This window comes from Doryrhamphus excisus, chromosome 19, assembly GCF_030265055.1.
Source record: "Doryrhamphus excisus isolate RoL2022-K1 chromosome 19, RoL_Dexc_1.0, whole genome shotgun sequence".
Classification (NCBI taxonomy): domain Eukaryota; kingdom Metazoa; phylum Chordata; class Actinopteri; order Syngnathiformes; family Syngnathidae; genus Doryrhamphus; species Doryrhamphus excisus.
In genome coordinates, this window is record NC_080484.1 from 14,230,564 (window position 1) to 14,252,866 (window position 22,303).

The 22,303-nt window shown below is 45.9% G+C and overlaps 1 protein-coding gene across 3 annotated transcripts in view; it reads right to left on the reverse strand.

Annotated features, from left to right (window-relative positions):
• Window positions 1-22,303, reverse strand: part of LOC131107633 (1-phosphatidylinositol 4,5-bisphosphate phosphodiesterase beta-1) — a 90,336-nt gene that overhangs the window by 17,825 nt on the left and 50,208 nt on the right. For all 3 annotated transcript variants that reach the window (XR_009120289.1, XM_058057844.1, XM_058057843.1), the window contains exons 4-14: window positions 16,115-16,255; window positions 15,231-15,310; window positions 14,463-14,516; window positions 13,815-13,890; window positions 11,765-11,865; window positions 11,360-11,526; window positions 6,669-6,815; window positions 6,131-6,288; window positions 5,679-5,761; window positions 4,862-4,946; window positions 307-478 (exon numbers count right to left, since the gene is read on the reverse strand). Coding sequence is in view for 2 of the 3 variants with exons in the window: in XM_058057843.1 (XP_057913826.1) it covers window positions 307-478; window positions 4,862-4,946; window positions 5,679-5,761; window positions 6,131-6,288; window positions 6,669-6,815; window positions 11,360-11,526; window positions 11,765-11,865; window positions 13,815-13,890; window positions 14,463-14,516; window positions 15,231-15,310; window positions 16,115-16,255 (1,264 nt within the window). In the remaining variant the exon portion in view is untranslated. The remainder of the gene's footprint in view (window positions 1-306; window positions 479-4,861; window positions 4,947-5,678; window positions 5,762-6,130; window positions 6,289-6,668; window positions 6,816-11,359; window positions 11,527-11,764; window positions 11,866-13,814; window positions 13,891-14,462; window positions 14,517-15,230; window positions 15,311-16,114; window positions 16,256-22,303) is intronic.

A 22,303-nucleotide genomic window follows, 5' to 3' on the forward strand; every position in this document is an offset into this window, starting at 1 on the left:
AATAGAAACACTGACTGCATACAAAATTAGGCATATTTGTAAGAAGACGTTTATTAATTGTGGTGGTATTTGTCAGTGGTGTGAAATAGATGGTTACATATATACCCTATAGTTAGCTACATTAGAGGGTCCAAATAAATGCATCAAAGCTGTGCATATTGTATTGTTGTTGCGTTGTGTGTCATGTTTGGCCGACGGCGAGTGTGTGCAACATCCAATAATACTCTGCTGATGGAGCGCACCATGGAAATGATGAATGTTAAACAATACAGTGTGTATGTGTGTGTGTGTGTGTGTGTGTCATACCAGCGCTGGGCGAGGAGGGCTCGCACATGCTGGAGGAGTCGCTGCAGGTGTTGGACACCTGCTCGGCCAGTTTCTTCTTTGTGGAGGACGCCTTGTGGTGCTTCTTCTTGTTCTTGACCAGGATCTTCCCCATCAGCTCCATGGGGCTGGGCAGCGGCACGCCAGACTCCAGCTAAGAGGGGAGGGTCACATGAGGTCACTTGCGACGTGATGATGGCGGTCAAACAGCCTGGCAATGTTGCAACCACGGTACGAGATGCCACGGGGTGTCACTTTGAGATGTGTAGTGAAGCCTGAAGTGGTGGGTGTGGACCACACCACTAACAGCCACTAGGGGGTCTATCCATCCATCCACCCATCCATCCATCCACCCATTTCTATCCATCCATCCACCAATTTCCATCCATCCATCCACCCACCCACCCATCTCCATCCATCCATCCACCATCCACCATCCACCATCCACCCATCCACCCACCCATTTTCATCCATCCACCCACACATCCACCCATTCATCCATCCATCTACCCACCTATTTCCATCCATCCACCCATCCACCCATCCATCCATCCACCCATTTCCATCAATCCACCCACCCACCCATCCATCCATCCACCCACCCACCCATTTCCATCCATCCACCCACCCATCCATCCATCCATCCATCCACCCATTTCCATCCATCCACCCAGCCATTTCCATCCATCCATCCATCCATCCATCCATCCATCCATCCACCATCCACCCACCCACCCATCCATCCATCCATCCATCCACCCATTTCTATCCATCCATCCACCCATTTCCATCCATCCATGCACCCACCCACCCATCCATCCACCCACCCATCTCCATCCATCCACCCATCCATCCATCCATCCACCATCCACCCACCCATCCATCCATCCATCCATCCATCCATCCATCCATCCATCCATCCATCCATCCATCCACCCACCCATTTCCATCCATCCACCCACGCATCCACCCATCCATCCATCCATCCCCCATCCATCCATCCATCCATCCACCCACCCATTTCCATCTATCCACCCACCCATCCACCCACCCATTTCCATCCATCCATCCATCCATCCATCCACCATCCACCCACCCACCCACCCACCAATTTCCTTCCATCCACCCATCCATCCACCCATCCATCCATCCATCCATCCATCCATCCATCCATCCATCCATCCATCCATTCATCCATTCATCCATCCATCTATATCTATCCATCCAACCACCCACCCATCCATCCATCCATCCATCCATCCATCCATCCATCCATCCATCAATACATTTCCATCCATCCACCCATCCATCCACCCATCCATCCATCCATCCATCCATCCATCCATCCTTACGGTATGTGGACTTTGTGAGGAAAAAGCAGCCTAACACAGCATAGGTAAAAAAGCAGATTATTTGTGTAAACTACATGCTTTTATAGCCTTTTTATAGTCTTTTTATAGCCTTTTACAATTTCTATTGGTTTTTTTCCAAAGATGTCAATATTTACATTGTCTTGTAGTGTTGTGACTTTATTTTCTTAGTATTTGGACTTTTTCCAACCTAGTAAACCTCTTTTTTGTCCGTCTCACATAATGATGATTTTAGAAAGAAACATATTTTTTTTGTTTAATATTTCAACAATCAAGTGTTTTTCCTGGGAATATTCAGACTTTATTCTGGTAAAATTAGGACTGCAATTCTTCTTAAAGGGCCAGGCTGGGCCTGTAACAGCGTTCTTATACTCTAATAAAAAGACTACAACATCCGTGGAAGTGTGAAAGGTGAAGCCCGATGGAGGGAAGGAACGCTGCGAAAGGCAAAATGAGGAGGGAAATTCCAAGCAGTTTGAGAGTTGAACATAGAGCAGGCCGACATGTCTATTCATTTATTTATGATCGTAAACAGCCTTTCTATCTCAGTGTTTAGAAGTATTAACGATGGCGGCAGGAGGCAGACATTATTCATCGGCGGTAAACAAGGTCTTCAGCCATCCATCAGCGTGTGGAGACGCTGCGTTCGAGGCAAACAAACGACAAAGAAGCATACGCTCTTGCCTTTCTTCGGAAGCCGTGGAATATTAGATTTGACGCCCCCCACTCCGATTCACATTCATGGCATCCAGCCCATTGATTTACACCCCAAATGGCTTGCTTGAGTTCAATTCCACTTTGCTGCCGAGTGCCTCCAGCATTTTCTCCCTCGCAATAAAAGGAGAGGACATGATCAGCGTGGAAAAGCCAAAAACGGAAACACTTCAAAGTCACAATGTCCTTCACGTGTTTACATCCCGGGAAGCGGACTGACTTTCCCTGTCATGTTCTCATATTTATGCGTCTGCGTGTCATGGTGTCATGTCATGTGACGCAGTAAGAAGGTTGGCAGCGATACCATAACCTGAACTTCTCATGAGCGATACCATAGCCATAACTTCTTTATTTGGATGGAAGTGGAGTTAGTGGGGGCAAGGTGTTCCGCTATGCTCACTCACAGGCCGCCAACGTCACAGCCCCCCCCCCCCCCCCCCCCCCCCGCAATTACACGGCCGCTGGTGGGAGGTCTGCCGAGGGGAGATAACGCCACACGCGTTTCCGCTTGGGAAGCGCTAGGCCGTATGTGTGAAGCCAAAGTCCACACTTGCATCACACGAGGGGCCGGCATCTATACACACAAGAGGGGGGGGGGGGGGGGGGGTTGGCTACAAAGAAGACAAAATGAGCTTAGGTTGGCCCGGTTGCCATGGCAACAGAGGGAGCCTGGCAAAAGGCGGCCAAGGAAAACCAGGGTGGATGAGATGTGATCTTGGCTGGACGGAAAGCAGCAGCGAGTGGTGCGAGCCACACATTGAAATGTCATCAGGTCAGCGGGAGGCCAGGCGGGACGCGCACGGAAGGACGCCGGCGCACTTTATGCTACACAAAGCGTCCCATGTGATGCTGCATGTAACACGCGTGGCACTCGACACCTCACCCATGACCTGACCTACGTGTCGATTCATCATCTTATTATATCATCAAATATATCACCTTGCTGCTAGCTTGGTGCTTCAAGGCCCATGTAGTACTACTTCATGTAGTACTACTTCATGGGCACACAACTGTACTTTCTGCTCACAAAGACCTGCTTTGGAATCTCGGCTTGGGCATCTCTGTGTGGAGTTTGCATGTGAGCATGGATGGATGTATGGCTGTATGGTTGGATGGATGGATGGATGTATGGGTGTATGGATAGATGGATGGATGGATGGTTGGATGGATGGATGGATGGGTTGGTGGTTGGGTGGGAGGCTGGCTGGACGGGCGAGTGGGTGGATGGGATGGATGGGTGGGTGGATGGATTGATTGATGGGTAATGGGTTGGGTGAATGTATGGGTAATGGGTTGGGTGAATGGATGGATGGATGGATAATGGGTTGGATGTATGGGTAATGGGTTGGGTGAATGGATGGATGGGTAATGAGTTGGGTGGATGGATGGGTAATGAGTTGGGTGGATGGGTAATGGGTTGGGTGGATGGATGGGTAATTGGTTGGGTGGATGGGTTATGGGTTGGATGGATGGATGGGTAATGGGTTGGGTGGATAGATGGATGGTAATTGGTTGAGTTGATGGATGGGTAATTGGTTGAGTGGAAGGATGGATGGGTAATGGGTTGGGTGGATGGATGGTTGGGTGGATGGGTAATTGGGTAATGGGTTGGGTGGATGGATGGATGGATGGTAATTGGTTGAGTTGATGGATGGGTAATTGGTTGGATGGATGGATGGATGGATGGGTAATGGGTTGGGTGGATGGATGGTTGGGTGGATGGGTAATGGGTTGGATGGGTAATGGGTTGGATGGATGGATGGGTAATGGGTTGGATGGATGGATGGATGGGTAATGGGTTGGGTGGATGGATGGGTAATGGGTTGGGTGGATGGATGGGTAATTGGTTGGGTGGATGGATGGATGAGTAATGAGTTGGATGGATGGATGGATGGATGGATGGATAATGGGTTGGGTGGATGGATGTATGGGTAATTGGTTGGGTGGATGGATGGATGGGTAATGAGTTGGATGGATGGATGGATAATGGGTTGGGTGGATGGATGGATGGGTAATTGGTTGGGTGGATGGATGGATGGGTAATTGGTTGGGTGGATGGATGGATGGATGGATGGATGGGTAATGGGTTGGGTGGATGGATGGATGGATGGGTAATGGGTTGGGTGGATGGATGGATGGATGGGTAATGGGTTGGGTGGATGGATGGATGGATGGATGGGTAATGGGTTGGGTGGATGGATGTACTTTTTGCACACATCTGGAGGTTAGAAGGACCGTATGGAGATTCATTTTTTCTTTATTACCAAGGCTTTTTAAACGCTGAATTTGTCCCTGAATTTTTTTCCATTTGAATTTAGTGAATATCATTTTTTAAACATGATTTCAGTGAATTTCAATGAAGATATAATTATGAGTCTTATTGTGGGTTCAAGTGTTTGGACATCATGCGTGTGCGTGTGCGTGTGCGTGTGCGTGTGCATGTGCAGACTCACAGGATATTTCTCCAGAGGTTCCGTCAACAGAGCGTCTCCAAATATTGAGCGGCAGTACTCGGCCATCTTGGCCTGCTGCTTGGGTCTGTCAAGTCAAAGAAGGTCAGGGAATCACTGGCTGAAAGACATTAAAGCCACAGTAGGAAACTGCACAAGGTGGCTAAATGTGCTGCCTGCATGAAGCTACATCATGTTTTCAAAGAAACAGTCTGTTAGTCATTGACACCAAAAGTGCTGGTCAACCAAACACATTTGGTGACAAAAGGTGGTGATAAGTGGTCTCCATGGCAACTATAGAAATGCTTTTCTCCTTGTTACAAGGCAGTGTAGCATCTAAGTATCATCACATATTGTTGCTTTACATGTGTAGTTGTTAAGGGTTAAAGAGGCAGTGATTTTAGTGTGATGCAGGTTATATATCAGCCCTACGCATTCTAACTGTAACCTGGGTGCTAACGTTGATGCTAACACAACATGATGAGGTGTCCTGGCTGGTCCACCAAATACTACAAAGAAGTAAAGTAGGTGACACGTGGTGGCCATGACAATGACAGAGATGCTATTAGTTTTTACAAGCCAGTGTAGCAAGCAGGCCATTTGGATGCCCTTATTTTGCATTCATATTGTTACTTATTGTTGCTTTAAATGTGTAGTTGCAATACAAAATAGCATCAATATTAAGATGAGAAAAACTGGTGTCCTGGCTGGTACACCAATACTACAACAGGGATGCTGAAGATGGAATCATGACGTAATGTTGCTTTAAGACGAGCGTTTTCTTGATCAAGGAGAGCTAAAAAAAGAAAAGAAGGCTTACGAGTCCACGTGGTTCTCGAAAGATAAGATGATGGGGAAGGGTGACGTCTTGAAGGCACACTCGGCGATGGCCTCGATCACCTCCTGAAGAAGAAAAGGCAGGAAGGAAGCGTGGTGAGGAAAGAGGCATCGAGTGTATTGGAGGTGAGACTCCATTGGCTGCTCTTTTTCCTTTTACTAGTCCCTCAATCCATGCAGACGCCCCCCCTCACCTTTCGGGACGCGGTTCAAGCGGATCATGTGCTCCGCCCCCTTTTGTCTCCTTGCTCCCCACCCGCTAGTTTGTGTGCTTTCCATCCGCAAAGATGCAGATGGATGCAGATATTATTCATTACTCGTTTGTTGAGCAGACACAAGAAGGGACAAAATGCTAAAGTCCACCCCCGGAACCCGGACTCTCCATTCTAGAGCATCTCAGAGGTCCTCACAAACATCTCCTCCCGCCTGTGTTACCTTGAAGGAGACCTCCGTGGTCATGGTGAAGCCGTGGGTGATGACAGGCTCCTCTTCCGTGGTGCGCCCCTTCCAGCAGTCCAGCTCGATGCAGCGACACCCGGACAGCAGGACCTGCTTGTACATCTCCACCGACGAGTTCCCCGCCAGTTGGCCGGCTAGCCGCAAGACACCACAACATCCACATCAAGGCACGCCACTTCCTCCCACCTCCCTTGACTTATTCAAACTTATTTGGTGCTAAGTGTGAAGCCACGAGGGATAAGTCAAACTTTGAAGGTCATTTATTCCATATGCTAAAGGTCACAGAGCAAGAACAAAAATCATATTTTCATCCCCCATCTCTCATTTCTTCGCTTTGCTGAGCCGTGGCGGAGGTGTTCAAATCCCCATCAAAGGAGGAATTTCATCCACCTACATCCAAGATTCAATCCCCCCGAGAAGAATACAATGGAAGGAGTACAAGTGTAACATCCACATCTTTACACAATGGACACTGGCTGTGTGTGTGTGTGTGTGTGTGTGTGTGCACACGCACCAGTGAGGTAAGTGTTGTGTGATGAGTTGATGAAATAATGGGAGAGGGGAAAGGTCATGTCTTCGCTCTGGTCCAGCTTCTCTGGAGGAATGATGCTGTTCTCCTCGCCGTTCAGGTAGCGGGCGAAGCCTTCCACCGAGATGTGACCTGCCAGAGCGGGAAGGAAAAGAAACCAAACCATCATAATGGATCAACAATCCAGTCGACACAAACAGTCTCTTTTTACAGAGATGACGCCCACAATGTATCCCACCACCCCTCTTTTATCACGCTGAAGTGGTTCCAGACCGGACCATGATGAGTGAAGTAGGATTCCACATGAATGAATGGAATATTGTAGAATATGCTTTTGAACAATATTAGAGCCCTCAAGACATGAAATAGCACCCCTATAGTCACCTTTACACTTGTATTTTCAAAGTATAGTAGATACATATAATCAGACACAGTAAATAAGATAACATAGACTCACACATTAGCAGCCAGTTTTTTTTTCTGGACAGCCTACTTCCTTACTTGAAATGACTTGACACTGGAATCCGAGCAGTGTCACAGCAAGTGAACAGTATTAGAGCCCTCAAGACATGGAATAGCACCCCTATAGTCGCCTTTACACTTGTATTTCCAAGTATAGTAGATACATATAATCAGACACAGCAAATAAGATAAAACAGACTCACACATTAGCAGCCAGTTTTTTTTTCTGGACAGCGTACTTCCTTACTTAAAATGACTTGACACTGGAATTAGCAAATATTTGTAGTACACAATACAATGTAAATAAAACTCCTGCACGAGCAGCGTCACAGCAAGTGAACAGTATTAGAGCCCTCAAGACATGGAATAGCACCCCTATAGTCGCCTTTACACTTGTGTTTCCAAGTATAGTAGATACATATAATCAGACATAGCAAATAAGATAACACAGACTCACACATTAGCAGCCATTTTTTTTCTGGACAGCGTACTTCCTTACTTGAAATGACTTGACACTGGAACAAGCTAATATTTGTAGTACACAATAAAATGTAAATAAAACTCCTGCACGAGTAGCGTCACAGCAAGTGTGTTCCCTCGGAGTCATCTCACTGAACACTGACACCTAGTGGTCGATGTAGAATAGCACATTCACAATGACAATGCTTATTCTGCCTTGGATTTGGATATGAGTTCATTTACTTCCATCACATTCATTTACTTCCATTATGTTCATTTACTGCCATGTACTTCCATCACGTTCATTTACTTCCATGTACTTCAATCATGTTTTTATGCTTCAACATGCATCCTAGGGCATCTAGTGGTTAGCGCGCAGACCAAGGAGACCTAGGACCTAGGAGACCAGGGTTCAATTCCACCCTCGGCCATCTCTGTGTGGAGTTTGCATGTTCTCCCCGTGCATGCGTGGGTTTTCTACGGGTACTCCGGTTTCCTCCCACATTCCAAAAATATGCTAGGTTAATTGGCGACTCCAAATTGTCCATAGGTATGAATGTGAGTGTGAATGGTTGTTTGTCTATATGTGCCCTGTGATTGGCTGGCGACCATCAATTTTGTTGCACCAACAGGAGGCCCTATTCAACCAAAAATCATTGATTCATTGATTCATTTCAAAAACACAATACTGCCAAGGGTTACTCTATTTTTCAAACTTAAGGTGTACCTAATGCTGTGTCCCTTAACAAGTGGAAAATCTCTTCAGCGTACAGACAACGAGGCTTCCGTATCGTCAGCAGAAAAATGAGAAGCGCAGCATAAAACCCCGGTGTGTGTTTTGATGTGATGCTAAGTATGCAAAGCCGTGCGTGCGGCGCGGCATGTCCCCCTGGCCACTTTATGCTAATTAATGCGGCGCCGCCCTCTGCGGAGTCACTGCTCTAATTAACGCTACGGCTGCTGCCTGTGAAATCGCAGCTCTCGTTAGCGGATGGGGGGGGGGTGGGAGCATCACCCCTGTGATGCTCCCACAAGGAGTGGGAGGTCAAACAAGGAGAAAGGGTGTCAACCCCCGCTGACGAGGATCCACAGGTGCCGATGTTCACAAGAGACGAGAAGCTTGTAAAAGATAATAGTCGTAAGCATGAAGCAGGTATAATGTTTATAGACGCCTTTAATGATGGGCCATGAAAGGACAAAAGTCCAAGAGCCTCTGGGCGATGATGAAGATGGAACTCCAGCATCCACGCTGGCGGCGTCTGCTTTGCTGCTGATGATCTTAACAGGCTTTGAAGGCTTCAGGCGTGGATATACCTCCACAACTACAGTCGTCTATGATGACAATATCCAACTATCCTTTCTTCTACTGGGGCCCCACTGCAGTAATGCTGCTCAAAGATCCTCTAACTGTGACAGAAGTTCTCCTCTGTTATTCAGCGAAAACACAAGTCAAAGATCCTCTAATAGCTGCTTTTAGGAAGCTGCTGTTCCCCAGCTTTGAAATGACCTTGCAGGTCATGTACGTACACCTCATCGGTGAAGGTGTGATGCAAAGGCAGGGCACTACAAAGTACACTGTCCTTCAGGGAGGGCAAAGTGGGCGTAAGAGAACCGAGGGGGGTCGAGGGGGGAAGCATGTGGCAGACCCCTTTCGCAGAACAGATGGCGGCACTTCCTGCGGCAAAATAAATACTTCACATGGGGAAATCTGTCAGCACGACGGGGAAGGACACGCTTCCACTTGGGCAAACAGCGACACACCCAGAAAAACACACAACCATCATGGTGATGTAAAAACAACCAATATGGTGATGTAGATGATGATGATGATGATGATGATGTAAACACACAGCCATTATGGTGATGTAGATGATGATGATGATGTAAACACACAGCCATTATGGTGATGTAGATGATGATGATGATGATGTAAACACACAATCATTGTGATGTAGATGATGATGATGTAAACATACAACCATCATGCTGATGTAGATGATGATGATGTAAACACACAATCATCATGGAGATGTAGGTGATGATGATGATGATGTAAACACATAATCATCATGGCAATGTAGATGATGATGATGTAAACACACAACCATCATGGCGATGTAGATGATGATGATGTAAACACACAACCATCATGGTGATGTAGATGATGATGATGTAAACACACAACCATCATGGTGATGTAGATGATGATGATGATGATGTAAACACACAATCATTATGGTGATGTACTAGATGATTATGATGTAAACACACAACCATCATGGTGATGTTGATGCTGATGTAAACACACAACCATCATGGCGATGTTGATGATGATGTAAACACACAACCATCATGGCGATGTACGTAGATGATGATGATGTAAAAACAGCCATTATGGTGATGTAAAAACAACCATCATGTTGATGTAGATTATGATGATGATGATGATGTAAACACACAACCATCATGGTGATGTAAAAACAACCACTGTGGTGATGTAGATGATGATGTAAAAACACAACCATCATGTTGATGTAGATGATGAAGATGATGTAAAAACACAACCATCATGGTGATGTAGATGATGATGATGTAAAAACACAACCATCATGTTGATGTAGATGATGAAGATGATGTAAAAACACAACCATCATGGTGATGTAGATGATGATGATGTAAAAACACAACCATCATGGTGATGTAGATGAAGAAGATGATGTAAAAACACAACCATAATGGTGATGTAGATGATGATGATGTAAACACACAACCATCATGTTGATGTAGATGAAGAAGATGATGTAAAAACACAACCATCATGGTGATGTAGATGATGATGATGATGTAAAAACACAACCATTATGGTGATGTAAAAACAACCATCATGGTGATGCAGATGATGATGTAAAAACACAACCATCATGGTGATGTAGATGATGAAGATGATATAAAAACACAACCATCATGGTGATGTAGATGATGATGATGTAAAAACACAACCATCATGTTGATGTAGATGGTGATGATGTAAAAACAGAAGCATCATGGTGATGTAGATGATGAAGATGATGTAAAAACTCAACCATCATGGTGATGTAGATGATGATGATGTAAAAACAGAAGCATCATGGTGATGTAGATGATGAAGATGATGTAAAAAGACAACCATGATGTACAAAAGCAGTAAGCTATGCTGATGCAACCAGGTGATGCAGCGTATTGTAGGTAGCGTATGTTGTGTAGATACGGATGTAATGTAGATGTATGCTAATGTATACACACCTGTCCTGTCCCATCCAATATAACATTGCGTGACATGGGAGTGTTTTCAGAATAATGCTAGCATGAGCAACCCTAACCCGCTGCAATAAAAGTCCTTTTCAGTTTTTCTTTTGAAAAGCTTTGACCTTGCCACGAGCGACTGCGCAGGCCGGCCCCGCACGGAGACCGGCCAACGTCGCCACAGCTCACCGGCTTAACTCCTTCATGAATTATTGCTGCTCATCACCTCTCATGTTCAATTTTTAAACCTGCGAAGCTGCTGGGGGAGTGGGCGGGGGGGGTGCTAGTCTGCTCTTATCACATTCCAGCTCCTAACCCCCCCCCCCCCCCCCCCCCCCCCAACAGAACATGACGTTTAGCAGTCGGAGGTGCATGCCTTTAAGGACCAAGGATGCGGACAAGTACCGGGACACACGGCCTTTACACCAACAGGGAACACGTCCCAATACTTTCGACGTTGGCGTGATACTAACCGTTCTGGGCCAGCGTGGCACTGGGTTCGTACTTGTCCACCAGCAGCTGGACCTGCTCCGGTTTGAGGGGCGGGTAGAGGATCTCGTTGAGGCGGGGGTCCCGCTGCTTGTTGTTGATGAACTCGGTCATCTGCTCCACGGTCAGATACGGACGACTCTTGGCGCCGCTGAGCAGGAGGACACAAAACAACACGTCAGACGGACACAAACGGAAAACGGTTCCTCCTTCTTCTGTTTCCATCTCCCACGTCATGAAAGGACACGCGGGACAATGAATCACCCCGGTCTTCTCCAAATAGACTTGGCCTTTTATCCCGCACCGGGAATGGCTCCTTTTCAGGGGTTGCCAAGGCGACGACTTCCTGCAAACACCTCAATAAAAGAGGTGGTTTCTTCAGTTCTTACACGTCACAGAAGATGTGGTCCAGCTCGGGCCTGGGACAGATGTTGCTGAGGAACAGATTGTAGACCTCCGGGGTGAAGTCCTCTTGCGGGATGGCGTCGTTCTGGAGAGGACAACATGGCCGTCAATGAAGACACCAAAGTGGATTCAAAGCAACTGAAGGTGCTAGTGTGAACGTTCCAACATGCATACAATGTTACAGCAGGTTGTCATGTTATCCTATGTTATGTTATCCTATGTTATGCCATGTTATCCTATGTTATGTTATCCTATGTTATGTTATCCTATGTCATGTTATCCTATGTTATGTCATGTCATCATGTTCATTCATCAATTTATTTTCTACCACTTATCCTCACGAGGGTCGCAGGGGGTGCTGGAGCCTATCCCAGCTGTCTTGGTGCGAGAGGCGGGGTTATACACCCTGGACTGGTGGCCAGCCAATCACAGGGCACATATAGACAAACAACCATTCACACTCACATTCATACCTATGGACAATTTGGAGTGGCCAATTAACCTAGCATGTTTTTGGAATGTGGGAGGAAACCGGAGTACCCGGAGAAAATCGACGCATGCATGGGGAGAACATGCAAATTCCACACAGAGATGGCTGAGGGTGGAATTGAGTCTCATAGCTGTGAGGCCTGCGTGCTAACCACTTCACCGCCGTGCAGCCATGTCATCATGTTATGTCATGTTATATTATGTCATCCGATGTTATGTCATGTCATGTTATGTTATATTATGCCATGTCATGTCATGTCATGTTATATTATGTCATGTTATGTTACATTATGTCATCCGATGTTATGTCATGTCATGTTATGTTATATTATGCCATGTTATGTCATGTCATGTTTGATTATGTCATGTTATGTCATGTCATGTCATTATTTTATATTATTCCATGTCATGTCATGTTATGTTATATTATGCCATGTTATGTCATGTCATGTCATGTTTTATTATGTCATGTTATGTCATTATGTCATATAATGCCATGTCATGTCATGTTATATTATGTTATATTATGCCATGTCATGTCATGTCATGTTATGTTTTATTATGTCATGTTATGTCATTATGTCATATTATGCCATGTCATGTCATGTTATGTTATATTATGTCATGTCATGTTATGTTATATTATGCCATGTTATGTTATATTATGTTATGTTATGTTATATTATGCCATGTTATGTTATATTATGTCATGTCATGTTATGTTATATTATGTCATGTTATGTTATATTATGCCATGTTATATTATGTCATCCGATGTTATGTCATGTCATGTTATATTATTCCATGTTATGTCATGTCATGTTATGTTTTATTATGTCATGTTATGTCATGTCATGTCATTTTATATTATGCCATGTCATGTCATGTTATGTTATATTATGTCATGTCATGTTATATTATGCCATGCCATGTTATGTCATGTCATGTTATGTTTTACTATGTCATGTTATGTCATTATGTCATATTATGTCATGTCATATCATGTTATGTAATATTATGCCATTTTATGTCATGTCATGTTATGTTTTATTATGTCATGTCATGTTATTATGTTATATTATGCCATGTCATGTCATGTTATTATGTTATGTTATGCCATGTTATGAATGTGTTGTGTGCATGAGGGATTAACAGGCATACTATTTAGCTGTAATTAGGAGGCTGCTGGAACAACAGCCAATCCCAGCAGGCCATCATAATGCAACACGTTTCTTCCTGCTGCTGTGCTAATTATGCGGTGCTCGCTATATACAAATACGTGCGTGCGTGTGTCAAGAGGCCATTCATTAGTTGTTTTTTACGATGTGTCTGCGACGCCTCCCAAGCACGCACGCTGGCTGCCATGAGATCTCTGCTACTGCAGTCATTTTTGGGAAAGGATGTGGGGGGGTGTTACACATGGGGGGGGTTAAAGCAGCAAAGTAGGCGTGTGCGTACACATCAGGGAGGGGGGCTGCTGATGGATGACGCGTGGAGGAGAGATGGGGAGGACACGCAAAGAGAGGAGAAAATGAGGAGTCTCACTCTGCCGGAGGGAAGGTTACAGTTCTCCAGCGCCGTCTCCACTCGCTTCCTGTCAGACGAGAATATCCGGAAGATGCTGGGGCGGGGGCGGGGGGGAAGGGGGCACAGACACATGCCTTCAGTTTGGACTGAAACCATGACACGTTAAAACAACAACACCTCCGTTCCTTTATCGCTGGGTACGTGGGATCTCTTATTAGGTAAAAAAACAAACAAACACTGACATTAACAGCTGTGGCTGTGGGTAACCTCCTGATGTATTCCTTTTTTAAATGAAGTCTTTCCTATAGCAGAGGTTATTTCCAAAGTGGTCTTTCTCCGCCATCTTTACCCGCCAATACCATGGCTTCTGTTATTGATTCATAATCTTTGTTTTCTCATGAACCCCACATCATTGTCCCAGCCATATAAAGAAGCTGCCTTTGAAAGTCTGTTACGCTACATTTTCCAGACATGGTGTGACACAAACCCCCCCCCCCCCCCCCTCGAGCACAGTCGCTGCTCTTAAATAAAGTCTTCATTTGAGCTGTGGAATGACTTGGCTCATTTAAAGCCTTACTCAGCAAAGTGTCCTCTGGTGCACTTTTTATTTCAAACGCTAACAGACCGTGGGAGGGAGGGGGGTGGGAGGGGGGGGGGGGTACTTACTTCTTGACGGGGATGCGACCTTCAGGGTTGAGCTGCAGCTTGAGTCGCGTGTATCTGCACACCACAGGAAAGACTGCGTGAGACATTGTGTCATGTGACTGATGGCAACAACACACACACAATACATAGAGACGAGGCTGTTAGCACTGTTAGCATGCAGGCTAACCTCTGACATGCTGCTATGAATAGCTGCAACTGGAGCCCAGCATGAAGGGTCTGCTGGCTAATTATTAATATCCATTACAGCGGCCGCCACCTCTTTGTCAGGCCTCTTACGCTTATAGGGGGCAAGCTTTATGTGAGGGAGGGGGGTCATGGCCTGCATTAAGTGCAGCTGGGGGAGTAGGTAGGAGGGGGGGGTGTTCCACTTATGGGGCTGCTTTTGATTATTTTATCTAGAATACACAGTAGAAATGAAAGTATTGAAATGAGACCATCAACACTAAAACAATAAATTCAGGCTCGCTACGCTAGCTGCGGCCATTTTTATTGTCCCATGAAGGAAGGGGATGCTGGGTGAAAGGTGGTAGCGCTCACAGGTAAACAACAGTTTCTTATATTTAAGGTCATTCCAAACGGACGCCGAGGGATCGAACGCCGCTTAACGCTCGTTTCGCACGCGGCGTGATGCTGACTGATGTCAAAGATGTGTTTTAAAGGTCATGGATGGGGGGGTCATGGCCGCATCCACGTCGGATCAATGCGTGTCTGGTTATTTACGGCGTGCGTGTTTGTCTGTGACAGCGTGTGTGCGGGAGGGGGGCGTACGCTTTGTCCAGACAGGCCTCCCTGGACATGTTCTGCACCAGGAGGTTGGACGCCAGGCTGAACAGCTCCTCCGCCCATTCCTGTGAGAAATAAACCACGTTTGGTGGGTTAAAGCAACTATATGTGACAATTCCACCTTGACAACAAAATCATTTGATTGCGACTTTATGCTGAAAAATTAGGGTAAACGACTCTTGTTGTTGTCAAGGCAACCTTTTACTAATGCACTCTGGACCAGCCTGGACACCTCTTTCATTTGCTAGTGCAAGCAGCCACTATAATACGGATATGAAAATGAAATGGCTGCTACCCAAGCTTGGAAATACGAGACATCATCTCTGTCTTTGCCATTACCATAGCAACAGAGCTTTATTGCCATTGCCAGATTAGGGACCAGCCTGGATAACACATTCCATTGCTGGTAATTCACATTTGCAGTCCAACATACTGGTGGACCAGCCTGGACACATCTTTGACTTGCTAACCCGTGGGTCATTACTGTACAAACTTTTACACACAATAAAATTATTGTCTGTTCCCAAAGTGCATGTTTAAAGCAACAATATGTGAGAATTGGATGAACATTTGGTTGGTTTAAGGAGAAGAGTATAGTAGATGCTGCTCACTCTGGGATGCTAGTGGACCTGCCAGGACATTGATAGTTATAGTGATTTACAGTTGTAGTTGTATGTGTCTTTAAAGCTACCATATGTAAGGATTGGACCTTAGTCGTAGTAAAAGCTCAAAGATCAAAGATCACCAGGGCACTGGCTGCTCATAGAAATAAGGAGGAAAAGCATCACTGTGGTTACCATGGTGACCTGAGTGAAAAAATAAAATATCCCATAGTGGTGCTTTACCCGTTGTAGTGCGTGTGTGCGTACCTTGGCGATGTCCTCCTGAGAGGCCATGAAGTTCAGGTAGGTGATGTTGACCATGTCGGTGCCGCTCACCACCGTCAGCATGCGGTTCTCCATCTTGCCAGCCAGCGTGCTGACGTCCAGCAGCTCGCGCAGCTTGGCCTCCTGAATGACACGCGAGACGAGCGAGGTCAAAGCCCGTGGTTGACCCCCTCCCCACCTCAAAACAAAAGGTGCTAACCGCAATCTCATCTCATCCATCATGCCATGTGTAATCATGGGGATGGCTTACTTCTGCCTGTTTTATTGAGATTGAAGTGTAGCAGCTTCACAGCTGGAGGTCAGAAGGACAGGAAGAAATGAATGAAACATCATGACGACTACTATGAGGAGCAGAGTATAAAAGGGGAGGAGCCACCTGCTGTGGCCCAGCAAGGTGCCCTGTAATTGGACACACCCACCCAAGCAGCCGCTGTGCCGCACTTTTCAAACACGGCAGGGCTGGCGCTCCAAGCGGCTGAAGGGTTCCATGTGTGCTCTGAGGGCTTCCCCCATCCTGGCCGAGCATTTGATTAAATGTCTTCCTCGGAAAGTCAATGTTTGTTTCCAAGAGAGCTCATGGGAAGCTAGGACAGGCTGTAACGTCACAGGCAGAAAAAAAAAGGAGTGCTTAATTTGCTCACCCACACAGCACGGGTAATGTCATCTCATTGGGGTGCTTCTTTTAAATTATGGCTAATCAGAGCTAACGATTCATGGGTATGACGTCATCATTCCCTCATGAGGGCCCAATAATTAGCTAATTTCTTTTACAACCATGCAAAATGTCTGAAAAGGAGTCGGAAGAAGTAGAGCTTATTGCACAGTGCATGTACTAAAGTAGTAAAAAGAGAGCAACAGTTGGAAGAGATGATTTCTACTTTCATTATTATTTTTTTCCAAATCAGATTCCTGAAGGGAATGGATGCCCCCAGCCCCCAAGTAAACAGCCTCCCATGGTTCCATGGAAGAGCAAAAAGGCCTAGTGAAGGGTTCCACAGGGAAGCTAATAAGCTCCAACTCATCGAAGCAATCCAACAAAGAGCTAAGTGTCTTGGTCACTCGTGATAAATGTGGTCTACACGTCCCTCACGCCCTTCATCATGTTGGTACACCCGACCAGCGACGTCGCACCCCCCTCCTGGACCCACCCCGGGGCTGCGAGCCATGTGATCCAGACCGCCAATCAATGCACCGGACGAGTGCTGATTGCGTCCAGGGATCCATCAGCGTTCCGCTTGAGCATTGGGAGCGTGACCGCCGCCCCCATCAATCAAGTCTTAAAAAAAAAGCTACTTTCAATTTGCTGGAACACGACTGCTATAAGAGCACGTTGGCGGGATGGAGCCATTAGCTTCAAGTCACCCCTACGTGAACACAACATGCTGGCTGGGAGCAGCTGGGGCCACACCCTTGGATGGATGGATGGATGATGGATGGATGATGGATGGATGGATGGATGGATGGATGGATGGATGGATGGATGGATGGATGGATGGATGATGGATGGATGATGGATGGATGGATGGATGGATGGATGGATGGATGGATGGATGGATGCATGGATGGATTATAGGCAAAAATACTGAGATACGGCTCTCAACCTATCAATCAACCAATCAACCAATCAATCAATCAATCAATCAACCAATCAATCAGAGGTAGGTAAGTTATTCAGTTCTTCATTCTATATGGCTCCTCTGGTGTACTATGGTGTACTCTGGTGTACTCTACTGTACTATGGTGTACTCTACTGTACTATGGTGTACTCTGGTGTACTCTACTGTACTATGGTGTACTCTGGTGTACTATGGTGTACTCTGGTGTACTCTACTGTACTATGGTGTACTCTGGTGTACTCTACTGTACTATGGTGTACTCTACTATACTATGGTGTACTCTGGTGTACTCTACTGTACTATGGTGTACTCTGGTGTACTATAGCATACTCTGGTGTACTACGGTGTACTCTGGTGCACTCTAGTGTACTCTGGTGTACTGTAGTGTACTGTAGTGTACTGTAGTGTACTATGGAGTACTCTACTGTACTGTGGTGTACTCTGGTGTACTCTAGTGTACTCTGGTGTACTCTGGTGTACTACGGTGTACTCTGGTGTACTCTAGTGAACTCTGGTGTGCTGTAGTGTACTGTAGTGTACTATGGTGTACTCTACTGTACTATGGTGTACTCTACTGTACTCTGGTGTACTATAGCATACTCTGGTGTACTACGGTGTACTCTAGTGTACTCTGGTGTGCTGTAGTGTACTGTAGTGTACTCTAGTGTACTGTAGTGTACTCTAGTGTACTATGGTGTACTCTACTGTACTGTGGTGTACTCTAGTGTACTCTACTGTACTTTGGTGTACTATGGCATACCCTGGTGTAATGCGGTGTACTCTTGTGTACTCTAGTGTCCTCTGGTGTACTCTAGTGTGCTGTAGTGTACTGTAGTGTACTCTGGTGTACTGTAGTGTACTCTCGTGTACTCTACTGTACTCTAGTGTACTCTGGTGTACTCTACTGTGCTGTAGTGTACTCTGGTGTACTGTAGTGTACTCTAGTGTACTCTTGTGTACTCTAGTGTACGGTGGTGTACTGTAGTATACTCTACTGTACTATGGTGTACTATGAACTCAACAGCACTATTCATACTATCCATGCTGGCCCAGTCAGCAGCTTCCTCCTTCCTGCCATTCCAACATCGGTTGTCTTGCTGCTGGAATTTGAGCCAAGTCCATTCAATTCCCAAAACAGGAGCCAACAGAGCGTCAAGATGGCGCCGCAGGCCATGCAGCCAGCCTCGGGCATTTGGGGGCAAATGACAACAAATCCAGGCAGGCGGGAGGCGGAAAGCTGGGGCCATGCTTGGGAATGACGGAGGCCTTGGCAGGAAAAACGACAGCGTGCACTTCCTGCTTGTCAAGACCCACATGATACCAACAACCAAGAACTTTCTGTCACCAGCCAGGTCAAGCAGATGGAGCCGAGTAGAAGCAAGCCCTGTTGAGCCTTGGCGGAGGCCTACTGTATGTGTCCTGCAGGGTGCTTCCAAACCATCTGGCGGCCATGAATGATCTTCTCCCACAGATGACTGCACATGACAAGGAGCTCCTTTGCAGTCTCCATTCATGATGAATCTCTACTGCTGACGTGAGCTCCAGAAGCGTGTGGGAGGAGGTGGAGAAACGCTGACGTGGACGCCGCTGAGGCCATTTCAAGCATCCTGAGGCACGAGCTGACACACGGACCCCTGAACGCATACCGTGTCCACGCTCAAATGCCAACACGCGCTGACAGCCGCCCGCTCTCCCGTCTCCATCCCAGCGCTGGCGCTCGCTGGAATGGAGCGCGGCTGCCTCGGAGGGCGGTGTGAAAAAGGTCTTCTTTTCAAAAGAGCAGTTATACAACCAATGTGTTTCTCATCCTTGGTCATGAATAATCCAATCACAGACCGGCGTAATTTATGACTGCCATTCTTCACCGCCAGCCATGATACGCTACCGTGCCTTCAGGGGGGGCCTGACGTCACGCGTGTGGTGCATTCGTCTTGGGTTTCACACTGCCGCAGCAAAAGTATTGGGACATACATGTCTAGACCGGGGTGGGCAATAACAAAGGTGATGGTGCCCAAGGTCACAGATGGTGGACCTTCATGGACCTGGCTTTGCACACACTGGTACAAAGGTTCCAGGCTAGAAGCTGGTAACTTAGCTATTGCAGTACTATTAGTACCAAAATATCTCCATCGTGAAGCACTCAATGTCTTCCCACTAAGATTTTATCATGACGCAACTAGGAAATGGAACATAATGGATGTGTTTCTACGGCAGTTTAGTAAGAACATGTCAGCATCAGAAGGCATCTACAGCTGTTCCTGGCTTGCAGCAGTTCAGGACTTTCCACGATGGGCTGAACTAGGACTGGAAGTTAATACAGTAAATGCAATATTTGCACAGTTAGAGCACAGACAACCTCTTTATGACTTGAACATCAGTAGAGCCCTGTAGACGTGAATGTAGCACCCCTACAGTCCCTCTATTATTACATATTTGCAGGGATTCCAGACGGCGGTCACTCTGTGATCCGTGCCAGAAACACCATCGATGTGCGACACTTACAGTATGTCACTTCCTTCTGTTGCTAATTTTTACAACAGTGCTTCGGCAACGTCGCATGCTATGCTAGTTATTATTATTTTGTAATATTCATTCATTCATTCATTTTCTACTGCTTTTCCTCACGAGGGTCGCGGGGGTGCTGGAACCTATCCCAGCTGTCTTCGGGCGAGAGGCGGGGTACACACTGGACTGGTGGCCAGCCAATCACAGGGCACATATAGACAAACAACCATTCACACTCACATTCATACCTATGGACAATTTGGTGTGGCCAATTAACCCAGCATGTTTTTGGAATGTGGGAGGAAACCGGAGTACCCGAAGAAAACCCACGCATGCACGGGGAGAACATGCAAACTCCAAACAGAGATGGACGAGGGTGGAATTGAACCCTGGTCTCCTAGCTGTGAGGTCTGCGCTAACCACTTGACTGCCATGCAGCTCTATTTTGGAAAAAAAAGATGGATTATGATGTAATTTCTCTACTTTGTGGGGGGATGACGTATATTGCACCTTCAAGCTGCGGAATGCGCTTATTAAAAGTGGTAGGAAATGGCAGAAGATCCTGGTTGACACTTCTTCCAGGGTGCCGTGTCACCCAGGAAGAAGTGTCATTGCCGGCGGCTGGTGCCCTGCCAATCACAGCCTCCTGATAAGTCCATCAGCGCTTTCAGCTGCCACTAATCTGCCACACAGGAGCTCTCACTTGGTCTTTTTTTAATCAACTCCTCCATCTCTCGTAGCTGCTGTGTTTGTAGAGCGCAAGTCATGTCCACAAGCGGGGCATACCAAACCAACACTTTTCATTTCAGGGTCAACCAGGCCTCGTGGCGTCTCGTTCAAGGGAGGAAATTGAAAGATTTTTCCTTGGGGGAAAAGGTGGCTGCATGCTTTTCTAAACACGTCAGGTGAAACACGGAAAATACCAACAAATGTACAATGTGTGCAACGACAGGACTGGCATACACAGGTGTCACACTCATGTTCACTGTTGGTGTCCCATGGTGAACAATCATGGGGAACAGTCAGTGAACAGTCACGGTTAACAGTCATGGTGAACAGACATGGTGAACAGCCATGGGGAACAGTCATAGTGAACAGTCACAGTGAACAGCCATGGGGAACAGTCATAGTGAACACTCATAGTGAACAGTCATAGTGAACACTCATAGTGAACAGTCACGGTGAACGGCCATGGGGAACAGTCATGGTGAACAGTTATGGTGAATGGTCATGGTGAACAGTTATGGTGAATGGTCATGGTGAACAGTCATGCGGAACAGCCATGGGGAACAGTCATAGTGAACAGTCACGGGGTGAATGACGGTGATCCTCACAGGGCCAACTGGAACTGGGAAACCGTAGTCCTGATATTATTCTGATACAGTTAGTCTGTATATTATATTATATATTATACACTGAATTATTATCATTTTCACTTCTTCAGGTATACAACTAGTACTTTATTAAGAAGTAAATCATTGTCATTATTATAGCAATTACTCATTTATAAAATTAGTAATTTAAAATTTAATATGACAACAAAAATGTTTCTGGCAAATACATATATGAGGGAAGAGTTTCATTTTGAAATATTTTTACTTCATATAAATAAATATAATCGTTATTATTAAGTTAAAAAAACTTCAAGTAAAACAATAAGAAATATGACTATATTTTAAAAAGTTTGAAAATAAAGACAATAATAATAATAATAATAATAATAAGTAGCACATTAAAAAATATTATTATTTTTCCAAATAATATATAAATGATATATAATATATAAATAATATGAAAATTAAAGTGTCTTTTAGACATGCGTTGTATTTTCAGGTTGTCTTAAAACAATAATGGGGCCCCCGGGCCTGACGTTTTCCCCCTGTGGCCTCCAAGACGATGTTAGCGATGATGTTAGACGCAGGGAAGCAGACTCCAAGCAGATGAAAGCCTCCTAAGTTCCTGGAGTGTCAGAGCAAGACTGAGCAACAAAATGTTCCCGCCGAGTGAGCATCCCCTGAGGCAAAACCGGAGCGGTGTAACGGGTGTGCCA